The sequence below is a fragment of the Typopeltis vanoorti genome, chromosome 23, assembly GCF_054136105.1.
Source record: "Typopeltis vanoorti isolate ZY-2024b chromosome 23, IOZ_Tvanoo_1.0, whole genome shotgun sequence".
Classification (NCBI taxonomy): domain Eukaryota; kingdom Metazoa; phylum Arthropoda; class Arachnida; order Uropygi; family Thelyphonidae; genus Typopeltis; species Typopeltis vanoorti.
Window position 1 is genome coordinate 15,905,259 of NC_143571.1, and position 15,314 is coordinate 15,920,572.

The window sequence follows — 15,314 nt, forward strand, 5'->3', positions numbered from 1 at the left end:
AAATTACGTGACATTCTATTATGACTTCCCTTCATAGAAAGGAACATTGATCAAGCATTTGTTCCTTTTGATTATTTTTATTAATGAACAATATGTAGACGGCAGCACTGTATTAAGAGTAGGCAATATTTTTAAATGTTTTGCAGTTTGTTTTTTTTTGAATCGCTAGATTTAGTTATGATTATGTTTTATTATACGTGTTCGCTTTAAAGATTAACTTTTGTTAAAAAGTGAGAACAGTAAAAATTATTAATGAGAGAGAGACAAAGTGTGTGATTGCGTAATTGTTTACATTGAATAATAAACGCTTATTTCTCTAGTAGTATAATTTTTTTTTCTAGTTTGTTTCCTTCAAAACCATATATGTCACTGACATCAGAATAATTTTTTTTTATAAACTTTTAAAATGATTTCTTTATTATATATACTTTTAATCTTCAGCAAAAATATCTTGGGATCACATCAGGCGTCAGGAAACCAAGATTCCAGAATTTTAAGGAAAAAACTTTTGGTGTTAATGGTTGACGGTTGGCGTTGGGATTATGCTTCCAAAATCGTTTTAGAGGGATTCGATGAAATTGAAAAAAATGGGGTTAAAGCAGAATATGTTACCCCAGTATTTCCTTCTAATACTTATCCAAATTGGTACACAATTGTTACAGGTGGGTCTGAAAGGCATCCAACAACTGTATATTTTAGTTTGAAACTCAATGAGTTGCATTAATTTGCTTATACCATATTCTTCTTATTATATTAAGATAAATCTGCCAAATTCTTTATCTATATTTGCATCTTACATTATCTATTAAGTGATTGGAAATAGTTCAGAATAGTGTAAGAAAGCATGACTGATTTATGAGTGTGATAAATGAATTTAAATCTCTTTTAGACGTAAACTGCCTATATTCAGGGCCTTCATATAAACATTCATATAGTAAAATTTCCAGTTTGTTATATCAGTGAAATTTATAGAATATTGTAATTCTTGACCAGCCCTTACATGGTCGTAGCAAGTTTTTTTTTTTTTTTACTCTTCCTTCTGGTAAAAGTAAATTATACTTCATAAGAATCCATCATTATTTTTCCTAGGAAGATATTTCATGTAGAATAAAAAATTTTACTTATTTTACATTGTAGAAGTATTTCGTATAAGGGAAACAGGAGTTTGCCCATGAAATATCTGCACAGTGAGGCTGTGCAACTTTAATGCACAATTTAATAATGGGCAACTTTAATGCCCATTATGTATTGCGATGCAATGGAGAATGATGATAATAACAGAGGAATAATTGAAAATGAAAAAATGGTGAATGCATTTATCTGATGTGTGCAATTTTAAAATTATTTTAATTAATACTGTAGTTATAACAGGTTATGTATATGTATTTCTGATACTTCTAATCCAAAGATACTTTTATGAGCCAGTCATCTTCCTGGAAGAAGTTTCTTCCCCCCCCCCTCCCATTTTTATAATATCTGTTATTGTAATAATATAAGCAATTTTGATTAATATACTTCTGATTTGATATGCAAAATCAGTTTTAGATTATTGGTATCTCTATTGAAAATTATGCCATTTCTACTTTGTGTGCTTTTGTTTTGTTTATGAACTCGTACTGCCTTTATATGTAATATTATTCATTCTTTATTCTGCTTCTGATTATTATTATGTGATATTGCCATGGAGATTGAGGACTACAGGGGACTGTTTTCTATATGCTCTGCTATCTTATTCATCATTATCATTTGTTATAATCATTATATTTGTTTGAAAGCATTCATAGGAATAATTCTGTTATTATTATCAGACCTTCCTGGAAGTTCTTAAGCTTTTTTAACACTGAGGTAACATTGAAATTTTTTGTTCATTCTATGTTGTCAGATATTACAATAAAATGTAAACTTCTTCTCTTCCGTCTAAGACGGATTAAGTCTTCTCTTGAGCAGGATCTTCCAGTCTTCTCTATTCCTTGCTGTTCGAAAAAGTTCCTTATATGTTCTGCATCCTGAGATGTTCTTTATTAATTTCAGCCAGGCAATTCTTGGTCTTCCGGGTCTTCTTTTTTCAGTTGGAAAAGTATTGATTAGGACGATAGGAAGTCTGTCTGCGTCCATGTGTACAGTGTGTCCAAACCATCTCAGTTGTTGTTTTCTAATTTTTTCTATTATTGTCTTTTTATACAATAGTTCTTGTCTGACTGTGATGTTTGTTTTCTTTTCTATCCAACTTGTTCTATTTATTTTTCTTAAGCATTTCATTTCAAATGCTAGCAGTTTTTTCTCCTCTCTTTTTTTAACTGTCCACGCTTCTGCTCCATAGATGACTGTTGGTATAATTATTGCTTCATATAATTTGATTTTGGCTTGCTTAGATATCTTGTTTGTTTTCCAGATTTTCTGTAATTTTCTCATGGTGGTCCATCCTATTGCTATTCTGTGTTTGATTGTTTTGAGTTCATCTATTGTTTCTGTTAGTTTTGATCCAAGGTATATGAAGTTGTCTACTTGTTCTGTTTGTTCTCTTAGGGTGGCTGAGATGGTAGTTCCGTTCCTCCCTATTTTCATCACTTTTGTCTTTTGTATATTTATTGTCATGTCATATGTTTTACAGGTTTCATTTAGCTTGTTGATCAACTTTTGTAGTTCATTTGGGGTTCTTGCAAGAAGGACAAGATCATCTGCATATTTGATATTATTTATGTTTAAACCATTGACATTGATTCCAGGCTCATTGCCTATTGCCTTCTTTACAACTTCTTCTAGATATATGTTGAATAGGCATGGGGATAATGGACATCCTTGCATTACTCCTTTTTGGATCTCTATGGGTTCTGTTGTGAGTGTGTCCTTTTTAATTATTGCATTTGTCTTAGAGTAATATTTTACCAGAAACTGTATTATATATTTGTCTATTGCTTTTTCTAGTAGAATTTTAAGAAGGATTTCTCTGTTGATGTTATCGAAAGCTTGTTTAAAGTCCACAAAACAACAATATAGTTCTTTATGGTCTTCCCAGCTGAGCTCTACTAGTTGGTGCAATGTGAAAATTTGGTCTATTGTTGAATAGTTTCCTCGGAAACCAGCTTGTTCTATGCCTATCATTTCTTCATAGGTGTTTTTTTATCTATTTTGTATAATTCTTATGAATATTTTATAGGTGTGAGAAAGTAAATTGATTGGTCTGTAATTTCTGCAGTCTCTTTTGTCTCCTTTCTTGTATATTGGGATGATCTTTCCAGTTCTCTAGTCATCTGGGATCTCTCCTGTTTGTAGTATTTTATTGAATAGGGTCGTTAAATATTCTATTGATATGCTGCCTCCATATGACCACAGTTCAGTAGGGATAGTATCAATGCCTGGTGCTTTATTGTTTTTCATCTGTTTTTTGCATATCTAACTTCTTCTTGTAAAATTTTTGAGTGATCATTATTTTCTTCTATTGTTGGCATTGTAGTTTTGTTTCCTTGGTGGAAGATAGTCTTAAAATGGTTTGACCAGATTTTTCTTATATATTCAATATTCCTGGTTTCAGTCATCTTGTTGTTTATCATTATTACTGCTTTTGCTGAGAATTCCTTTGTAATTTCTCTTACAGTACCATGGAAGACTTTTAGGTTGTTTTGTTGGTATGCTTCTTGGCATTTCTTAGCTTTTTCTTCTAACCATTTTTCTTTGGCTTTTTTGCACAGGTTATCAACTTTATTTTTTAGTGCTCTGTATTTTTCTCTATTCTCTTCATTGTTTTGTTGGTTTACAAGTATCTTGGCCTCTCTTTTCTCTTCTATGGTAGCTATGATTTCTTGGGTTATCCACTGTTTGTTTATTTTGGGTTTGGAACCTAGAGTGTCTTTTGCAATTGATAACACTGTTTCTTTTCCTTCTTCCCAGTATTTTCTGCTGTTCTGGAAGATGGAGGGTTTTAATTTCAAGCACATCTGTTTTAAAAATCGACTTCTGCTTGAGCTATCTTGTAGTTTTGATAGGTTGAAGTTTTCTTCTTTTCTGATATTGTTTTTCCTGTTGAATTTTATCTTCACTTTGGCAGTTAGTATTTCGTGGTCAGTGTTAAAATCAAAACTTCTTAATGTTCGTACATTATTTACTGATCTTTTCCATTGTTTGCTTATGATATAGTCTATGCAGTTCTTTATATTACCATCTGGGGATGTCCATGTATATTTATTATTAGGGCGTTGATAGAACAATGTGTTTGTAATCATTAGATCGTTTGCTTGACAGAAGTGGAGTAATTGTTCTCCTCTGTTGTTAAGCTCTCTGTATCCAAATTTCCCCATCACATCTTTTTTGTCTGCTGTGAACTGTCCTATTTTAGCATTAAAATCTCCCATCACTATCATGAGTTCTCTTTGGTATTATCAATTTCCTGTTGTAGTTCTTCATAGAAATTTTCTATTTCTTCCTCTGAATGGTTACTGTCTGGTGCATATATTTGGATTATTTTAATTGTTTGACCTTTTTCTTTTGCTTGAAGTTTGGCTGTGATTATTCTAGGAGACACTGGGTTTATTTCAATTACTGAGTGTGCGAGTTTCTTTTCAATTAATAATGCAACTCCTCTGTGTATGTTATCTTTTCTTCCTGAGAAGTACAGTCTTCCTTCTGGTAAATCGATGAATGTGTCTCTGATAAACCTAAAATACTCCATTTCAGTATTTTTAAATTTTCCTGGACTAATTGCAATTTTCCAGGTCGGTATAGTGATCTTATGTTGAGGGTGGCTACATGTTTCACATCCTTGGCTGACCACATTGCTGATTTCTCACCTACTCTATTTGGTCTTCGAGTAGGCGCATCAGTTGTCCCGTACACAGTAGCACTATCTCGGTTTGTAGACTTTCTCCTGCTCATGAAAGCTACTGGCATAATAATGTAGCCAGCTTGCCATGCCTCTGCTACATCCTTTGGTCCACGGCTCTTTATTCTTTATTCAGAGCAACCCATTTGGGTTTCCCCCATCTGCCACCTGGGGGATGCGCCTGGTAGGAGTGTGGTCTCCCCCAAGTTTATAATGTAAACTTATAACAACAAATAAAAACTTTAATCTATACATTTTTTAAACTGACTCAAATTCTACATTTTTCAAATAGAAAAATTTTGAATCCACACCCAATCCACTTGATTTTGACAAGGTTTGCTGAATCCAAGTTCCTCATTAGCAAGGTTTTTCACTGGATCAGAAAGTATATTAACAGAAAGTATATTTTCTTAACAGAAAATATTATGCTTCTGTTTTTATTCATTATCCAAACATGAGCAAACAACAGTCTGTAAAGTATCTTTACAACTGTATACATGTAGCCGAATTGAAGATACTTCACTTGGAAACTTGTTTATTTTTGCTTGGATAAAAAAATAAGAATATATATTTTCAAGCATAATGTAATTCCTCAATTGTTGCTGGAAAAAGTGCATGCACACACACTACGTCTGCAAATATATGTAATTTATAACTGAATAGATATTGGTTGAAGAAAACAACCCATATCTATTCAGATATATTGTTATTGCTGCTACTGTAAAGTTATGTGATAATTAAGTAAAAAAAAAAAAATCATTCCATTCTGGCGTTTTAGTATGGTCAGTTTAAATGAAACCAAAAACAAGTGTCGCTGCAGCAAATGAAAGCTGATAACTATACTAAAGAAATAGTCTCTTTCTGTTACACCATGCTTATGTTTTCTAGTTTTGTCTGATCTAAGGATGGCAGAAACAGCAGAAAAAAAAAGAAAAAAAAAATTTTTTTTTGTGACACCCACCTATGAAAATTTGTGAATCTATAATACCTATAGTACTATGGATGAACACAGTGCTTCATAATCCAGAAATGCTGCTCTATGTAAATGTGGTACTTCATCAGGCTACTTTAGGCTTCCTATTAATAAGCAGGGCTATTGGAAGGGATCTACCACTTAATTAGCATATAGAAACGCCCATGACCACGATGGGATTCAAAACCACAACCGGTTGGTCGGAAGTAATTGTGCTCTCCACTCAGCTAGGTTTGCAGACCTTTGTGTTGCTTGTTTTGGGCAAGATCAACACAAATGATCTCGTAGAAACTTTAAAAAAACCTATAGCAATATTTTTTTAGAAAGCCTGTTGATGAAGAAAAAGTTCATTGTTTCTCCACTGTAAAAAATGCTTCACTTCATCAGTAAGTATCTATAATTTTATAGATATAATGACGAACAGACATCTATAATAACTGTACAGGGAAAAAAAAAAAATATATATATATATATATATTTGCCAGCCCATCCTCGTTCGTTCAGTATCAAAGTAGATACCAAACAGGGTCTCCTCTCAGTTATACAGCTTTGACCCTTAAGCACCCCATATATATATATATATATATATATATATATATGGGGTGCTTAAGGGTCAAAGCTGTATAACTGAGAGGAGACCTCCACATAGCCTTTCAAGGAATGCGTAGAACCGACCAGGGCTTCTGACCTAATGTCCAATCCTCACCTTCTCGTGGTGCACCCTGTTGGGTATCTACTTTGATACTGAACGAACGAGGATGGGCTGGCAATTTGGGATTTAGCCGACCAAATTGTATTCTTATTGGTTAAACCAAAATAAAAAATGTGGTACAACATGACAAAATTTCATGCTGGCTGGGGCGTCGCCCGGTTAAACAAGGCCCCCGTTGTTTTCACCAGGGAACCAGGGTGAACAGCGAAAAGTCAGCTACTGGAACAAATCTGAAAACAAACTCCAACTCAACATCACCAGAGTTAAAGATCGGTACTATCAACGTAAGAAGCCTGAATGGCAAAGAAATGGAGCTAGCTGAGGAATTAGATAAGTACCAGATCGACATAATAGGGGTGACTGAAACAAAAAAGACCAAAACTGGTGAGATCTTTCTGAGCAATAAATACAAAATGTTATATTCAGGCAATGACAATCAAGGAAAAGAAGGAGTAGCCATAGTATTCAACACAAAATACGAGGCGAATCTTCTTGAATGGCAGTCAGTCTCAAGTAGAGTAATGTGGGCAAATATGAGAATGGGGAACTGGACAATGAGACTTATTTGTGCCTATGGTCCCACAGAAGGTTCTACTAAGGTAGAAGTGGAGGAATTTTTTGATGCTTTAGAAAAAGCAACTGACACAATGAAAAAGGAAAAGTTGGTCCTTGTTGAGGATCTAAATAGCAGAGTAGGAAATGATTGTGAGACATACAAAAATATTTTGGGAAAATTTGGAGAAAAGAGCAAAGCTAATAATAATGGCAAATATCTGTTGGATTTCTGCTCAGGACATGGACTGGTTATTACTAACACCATGTTCCAACATAAAAATGTGCACAAATTCACATGGAGAGAAGAGGCTAGGAATAAGAAAAGTCTCATTGACTATGTTATTGTTGATAGTGATGTTTTCTCCCTGGTGCAGGACACCAGAGTGTACAGAGGATTTGAAATTTGAAGTGATCACTATTTAGTCTTGAGCAGGATAAAATTGAATTTCATATTGAAAAGAATAACATGTAAGAAAGTTTTAAAGCGAATAAAAGTTGAACAGCTCTCAGATGTGAACTGTAGACTAAAATACAGAAAGATTATTGAAAAGAAAATGAAAGAGTTTGAGAAGAGGAATCAAACCTTGGAGATTCAGTGGCAAACTCTGAAGAAAACATTGATTGATTCTGCCAGAGAGGCATGTGGTGAGGTTGTGTGCAAGGATAAAATTATCAGAACTCCCTGATGGACACAGGAAGTTAAAGAGCCAGTGAAGGAAAAGAAGAAAGCATATCAAACGTTCCTGGCAAATAAGTTGGCTTTTACTCTTACAGAATACAGAGACAAATGTAAGAAAGCTAAACAGTGTGTAAAACTAGCTAAACAAAAGTCATGGGAGGACTTTGGCAAGAATATAGAAAATAAATATCAAGAAGGTGGCAAAATATTCTGGAGGTTGTTGAAGAAGCTTAGGAATGGAGGAAAGAGTGCTGTAAAAGGAGTTAGAGATGATAAAGGTGACATGAAAACGGTTGAAAAAGATACCCTTGAAGTATGGAGTAATTACTTTGAAAAACTGCTAAATGAAACAAGCAGTGATGACAGTACAGTGATAAAAAACACTGACCAGGCATGCAGTCAGGAATACATATCCATACTTAAAGTAGAAAAAGCCATCAAAGGCTTGAAATGTGGAAAGGCAGCAGGAGTAGATGATATTCGACCAGAAATGTTGAAGTATGGTGGTATAAAAGTCTTACAGTGGCTGCACCGCATAGTTCAGAAAGCCTGGACAGAGGGACGAATTCCTGATGATTGGAGTAGAGCTCTCATAGTACCCGTATATAAAAAGGGAAATAAAACTGAATGTGAGAATTACAGAGGTATTTCCCTACTGAGTGTTCCATGCAAGATCTATGCAAGTATACTTGAGAAACGGTTGAGAAGAATTGTGGATGGAAAGCTTGGTGAAGAACAAGCTGGATTCAGGCCAAATAGAGGCTGTCAGGATCAGATCTTCACTTTACGACAAATAGTCGAGAAAGCATGGGAATATAACAAAGATCTGTATTTAAGTTTTGTCGATTTGGAAAAGGCATATGACAAGGTGCCAAGAGAGAAGCTATTCAATACGCTGCAGTTATATGGTGTCAATGGGGCATTATATCAAGCAATACTTAGTCTCTATTTGAGTTGTAAGTCAGCAGTTAGAATTGAAGCAAGTACAGGAAGATGGTTTAATGTTAAATCTGGTGTGAGACAAGGATGTACATTATCCCCTCTGTTATTCATTATCTATATGGATCACATTATGAAGGAAAGTGGTATTAAACCTGATATCAAAATTGGAGATGTTAATGTCAGCTCTTTGCTTTATGCGGATAGTGTTATACTTCTAAATAAATCCGCTACAAGTCTGCAAGATTCTCTGACTAAATTGAATTGCTGTTGTAATAGATATGGTATGAAGGTCAGCAATAAAAAGACAAAGACAATGAAAATAGGCAGAATCATTGAAAATGTCAACTGTGTTGTGAATGGAGAACTTGTGGAACAAGTAAAACATTTCATCTACTTAGGCACGATTTTTACTGAAGATGGTAAATTAAATATAGAAAGAGACAACAGAATCAGCAAAGCTGGTATGGTGGGAAGTCAATTGAATAAATTCATATGGAATAAGAGAGAAATTAGTCGGAACACTAAATTAGCTGTATACAAGACAGTGTTCAAACCAGTTTTAACTTATGGATCTGAGAGCTGGGTCAGAAGTAAAACACTTGACCAAAGACTAGAGACCGCAGATATTAAAGTCCTGAGAAAGATTAGAGGCGTGAACAGATGGCATCAATGGCAATATCATATTAAAAATGAGGATATTAGGAAAGAACTTGACATTGTCAGCTTCCAGGAATGCGTTAGCAGAGCTAATCTCAGGTGGTATGGTCACTTAAATAGAATGGGCGAGGAAAGATTAGCAAAACAAGTGTTCTCTGCCAGGTTGGCAGGAAAACGACCCAGAGGAAGACCAAGATATAGGTGGATTGATATGGTACAAAGTGCCTTAGACTATAGAAATATAAGATCTGATAATGTTGGAGTCTTGACAAGTAACAGACTGATTTGGAGGAAAATTGTAGATAGGAAGTTAGTAATGATGTAATTTTTTCATGTAGTACTATCATATCCTGTTGGTTTAATGTTAAATCTGGTGTGAGACAAGGATGTACATTATCCCCTCTGTTATTCATTATCTACAGGGTGTTCGGGATAAATTTGACATATTTATAATTAATTATATTTTTCCGTAAGTTACATGTATTAACACACACTTCTCTTCATTTAAAAGTTTGGACCCTTCTTCATTCATATACAAGATGTCAGAAAGGATGGATAGCTGGAACCCACCTGAATCATGGAAGAGAATAACTTGTATCATGATGATTCGTGCCCGCCATCAAAATAAGGATATTACGACTGCTGCCCAATGCTCCCTGAATACAGTAAAAACAATCAGGCATGAACTAGAGACTTGCAATGGTGACTACGAGGATGTAGCAAGAAGAAAGATCCCTAGCAGACGATCTGATTGCGTTCGTACAGCAGAATTCCTCGCAAATCTGCAGGAACAGGTGTTGAAGAACCCTGGCATTGGAATTCGGGCTTTGTTCGTGGAGTTGCTAACTGTAGTCAAGCCCTGGATAACAAGGGTAGCCAATGGTAGGCCGTATGTATGGCAGCAGGATTCGGCCCCTTGCCACACCTCTGGGAAAAGTCAAAAATGGTTGTCTGAAAATTTCTACGACTTCACCAGTCCAAATGTTTGGCCTCCAAACTCCCCAGACCTTAACCCCATGGATTATTTTGTATGGGGCGCAGTTGAAAAAGACACCAATCGCACTTCCAGTAATACAAAAGCCCAGTTAATGGATAAAATTAAAACAGTTTTTGCGGCCCTTCCCAGGGAGACTGTAGCATCAGCTTGTTCGAGGTTCCGAAGCAGAATTGAAGCTGTGATCGATGCTAATGGTGGTTATTTTGAGTAAATCTTGTTGATAGTATTGTAATTAACTCTGCCTGTAATGTTTTTTTGTCAATTCATTAAATTTAATAGATACAAAGAAGATTTTCTTTTTCCTTACGAAACTGTCAAATTTATCCCGAACACCCTGTATATATATATATTAGGGATAGGCTTAAATTGCAGTTTTAACCATGAATAAAAAACTTTCTTGAACACATAACTGTTAATATTTGAACTGGACAGATGAAACTGATGTGTGAAATCTTAAAATTATTTTAATTATTACTCTAGTTATAACAGGTTATTTGTACTATATTTCTGATACTTCTAATTCAAAGATACCTTTTATGAGGCAGTTATCTTGTTGGAAGAAGTTTCTTCCCCTCCCATTTTTTTAATATCTTCATCAAATAAATAAATTCATCAAAATTTCTTAATCTTCTTCTTCTTCTTCTTCTGCAGCTTCTCCCACTTAAGTGGGGTCACTGTTTCTTATGAGTCTCCTCCACACCTTCCTGTCTTGGGCTGTCACCACATCCAAGTTCTTCATCTTCAAGTCCTCTTCTACCAGCTCCCTCCATCTCTTCTTTGGCCGCCCACGCTTCCGCCTTCCTTGCACAACCATCTGCATGACCCTTCTTCCCACATATTCGTCCTCCCTCCTCATCACATGACCAAACCATCTCAACCTTGTCTCCTGTACTTTCGCTCCTAAGTTCGTAACTTTCACTGTTCCCCTGACATAGTCATTTCTCAGATGATCCTTTCTGGTCACACCGCACATCCACCTAAGCATTCTCATCTCTGCTACTTCCATCCTGCTAATGTTATTTTTCCTCTGGGCCACAGTTTCTATAGCATATGTCATAGCTGGCCTCACTACTGTCCTATAAATTTTGCCTTTCAGATTGATCGGCACCCTCTTATCACATAACACTCCAGCCATCTCCCTCCAGTTCCTCCAACCTGCTTGTATCCTGCATCCCACTTCCTTCTCACCTCCTCCATCTTCTTCCACTGTCGAACCTACGTATCTAAAGTCTCTCGCCTTCCTGATGACATTTCCTTCCAGCTCCAGGTCTGTCTCCTGGCCACCGCCCACTGCGCAACACATATACTCTGTCTTACTTCTGCTCAGTCTCATACCTCTCTCCTCCAGTACTTTTCTCCATCTTTCCAGTTTAGTTTCCGCTTCTTCTCTTGAATCTACACACAGCAAGATGTCATCTGCATACAGCATTGTCCAAGGTGCATCTTCTCTCACCTCCTCTGTTACCACCTCCATCACAATATTAAACAGAAACGGACTTAATGCTGACCCTTGATGCAAGCCAACTGTTACTTGAAAACTTTCTGTCTGTCCCAAACAGGTCCGAACACTTGTCTTCACATTTCTGTACATTTCCTGCACCAACCTGACATATTTCTCTGGCACCTTCTTCTCCCTCAGACACCTCCAGACTTCTTGCCTTGGCACTCTATCGTATGCTTTCTCCAGATCAATAAATACCAGATGTAGCTCCCTTTGTTTCTCTCGATATTTTTCCATCATCTGTCGTAACCCAAAGATAGCATCTGTTGTTGATCTACCAGGCATGAAGCCAAATTGTTCCTTTGCAATCTCCACCTCCTCCCTCAATCTACCATCAAGAACCCTTTCTAGGATCTTCATTGTGTGGGACATCAACTTTATTCCTCTGTAATTTTTACAGTCTTGTGCATCCCCTTTACCCTTGTAGATGGGAACAAGAGTACTCTCCCTCCATTCCTCGGGTATATTTTCCTGTTGGTAAACTTTCATGAACAGGTCCCACAGCAGGTCAATTCCCTCTTCCCCCAGTGCCTTCCATGCCTCCACTGGAATTCTGTCGGGGCCCACCGCTTTTCCATTCTTCATCCTCTTCATGGCCTCCATCACTTCCATTCTACCGATGTTCTGCACCATCCCCTCAGAAGGCTGCCCATTTCCTCTGTGAGTCCTTGCATTTTCCTCATTCAGAAGTCCCTCAAAGTATATTTTCCATCTGTTTCTTATGTCCACATCCCTCCATAATACTCTTCCTTCATTCCTTGATCTGCCTCACATGTAAGATGTCCTTAGCTGCTTTATTTCTACATTTCGCTAGTTGGTAAATTTTTCTCTGTCCTTCCTTTGTTTCTAATTGATCATACAGATCTTGATATGCCATGGTCTTCGCCTGTGCCACAACTCTCTTGGCATCTTGCTTTCTCTGTTTGTACACCTCTCTGTCCTCTTCCACTCTTGACTCATCCCACTTCTGCTTTGCCTTCCTCTTAGCTGTCACTGCCACTTGTACATCATTATTCCACCACCAACCCTCCTTCTGCTCTCTAATCTTTCCAGATGTCTCACCAAGCACCTCGATTGCACAGCTCAGGATTACTTTTGAATTATGTTTCCACCAATCTTGTACACTTTCCAGTCCATCCGAAATCCTCTCTAACACTCTCTCCCTAAAACGATTCCTCACACTCTCTTCTTTTAAGCGAAACCACTTAATTGTCTTCATCCCATGGCAACCAGAAGTTCTTATCTTCGATCTTAATTTAAAGTCTGCGCACAGCAGTCGGTGTTGTTGTGCTACTTGATCTGTTGGAATTACCTTACAATTTCTCACAACCTTAAGATGTTTTCTTCTAGTCAAAATGTAGTCAATTTGTGAGCTGTTGTTACCACTTCTAAATGTTATCAAATGTTTTTCCCTCTTGAAGAAAAACAAGTTCACAATTGCCAGATCAAACGCTACTGCAAAGTCCACAACCCTCTCTCCTTCCTGGTTCATCATTCCCACTCCGTGGCCACCATGCGCCCTTTCACAGTCTCTATTCTGTCTTCCTATGTGCCTGTTCAAGTCTCCTCCGACAATCACCATCTCATTTTCTTCCAATTCCCTCATTTCTTCATCTAACACGTTCCAGAACTCATCTTTTTCCTCTGCTGTACAACCAACTTGCGGGGCATATACACATAATACGACCACCCGCTCTTCTCCAAGACCCAATTTCATTCGCATGATCCTGTCGTTCCTTCTACCCACGTCCAGTACTTCACCCTTCATTCTGCCACACACCACAATTCCTACACCATTTCTTCCCTCGTTATTCGCTCCAGAGTAGAACAATTTATATCCATCTCCCAGTTCCTTTGCCTTTCCCCCTTTCCACCTTGTCTCCTGCACACATAAAATGTCCAACTTCCTCTTCCTCATCATGTCTGCCACCTCTCTTCCCCTTCCAGTCATGCTTCCAACATTCAGTGTTCCCACTCGCAACATCCTCTCCACCTGCTGGGCTCGCTTCTTTAACCGCACCCGCCCTTGATGCGGTAGCCCTAGTCCACTTCTCACAGCTGTAGGGCGATGTGGCTGCGCGTCGCTTAAGGGGTATGCCCTAATCAAAATTTCTTAATAATTTAAGAAATTTTGATGAATATGACATGAATTAGGAAAAAATTATGATGTACAGTATATACAGAAGCAGACAGGATGAATGGTACCTGCTTTTGAATAAAATATTTAAGAAAAGTTATCTACAGATATTAGATGCTGGGTTCTTTTACTGAGAAGGGATTCTGACTTCTGCATTGCCCCCATATGATGTCAGTGGTATCCTTAATCTCCTGTGGAGATCCAAAACCTCCCTGTTTTTGAGGTCAGCAGTGAAACAGCTCTGTAATCTACCACTACATGGCTCTCCATATGCAGGTAGTGTATAGGACTGAACCTGATAGCAACATATTTGTGAGGCTTCCTCATCAGGCTGCATAATAATTCCAATGATATCTGTGCCTGGAACTATGTAGTGATACATGGGGAAGCATCCTCCGCCCCCATCAAGGCCACGTTATGACATAGAGACTATATTGTATTTGTATTAGTGACATGTCTAAGATACTCTTGCCCTCATAGCATGCTTCCTTTGCTCTTTTCTTTTCATCTTTGAAACACTTAATACGACTGTAAACTTAAATAGATAGTTTTGTGATTAAAATAATAAAAACTTTACAGAATAAGAAACGAAACCTTTTCATTCACATCCACTTGACCAAAATTCTGAGCATAAAGACCAACTTGAATGATGTTGCACCATCACCTGTAGACATCCAAACTTTATCTGTTTTTTACCAAATTTCAAGTTACTGCCACAACAATCTCAGGCTATCTTATCTGTCCAAACTTTACTTTCTGTGATTACTGCAGCCATAAGAATGGAATATATGCTTTTTATTCCCTGCCATAGAATTCTGAATCTTGGGTCTAATCTTTTTTGACTTCTGTGACTTAAGATTTCCTATCTGCATTATACTGTTATATCATTCAGTTACTATCTCTACTGCTCCTCCCCAATTCTAAAAGTCATAATGACCTTTTTGATTTTTTATTCTTGATGCTTGATTTCCTGCAATCCAACTTCCATACTGTTAAGTCATCTTTCTTGGTGGCTTTCCTTTTCCACTTCAACTGACCAACTGGTCAGTTGAAGTGGAAAAGGAAAGTATTTATAGTATTTGATTCAAGCAACAAGTTATGCATCCACCAATCAGAATACTTGACAGTCTTCTCCACTTACGCAACATACTGTATCTTTTCTTTACACACTAGATCTCTTCTAGTTCTTCCAGGTACGCCATTGGAAAAACATTTGGAAATGTTGAGTACTACAGCACTTGACATTTCTATTCATTAAGGGGCTTCTTAGCAAATGGCCATCTTATGGCCTGCCTTCCACCTTTTGTAATCAGATAACCGGTTTCCTCTTAGGTCATTCTCTGAA

General features: G+C 37.0%; 1 protein-coding gene across 1 annotated transcript in view; it reads left to right on the forward strand.

Moving 5' to 3' along the window:
* The first annotated feature begins 210 nt into the window (after window positions 1-210).
* The window catches only part of LOC150093652 (glycerophosphocholine cholinephosphodiesterase ENPP6-like), a 92,202-nt gene continuing 77,098 nt past the window's right edge, over window positions 211-15,314 (forward strand). The window contains exons 1-2 of the mRNA XM_090412808.1: window positions 211-230; window positions 442-662. Of these exons, the coding sequence (XP_090268934.1) occupies window positions 518-662 (145 nt within the window). The 5' untranslated portion in view covers window positions 211-230; window positions 442-517. The remainder of the gene's footprint in view (window positions 231-441; window positions 663-15,314) is intronic.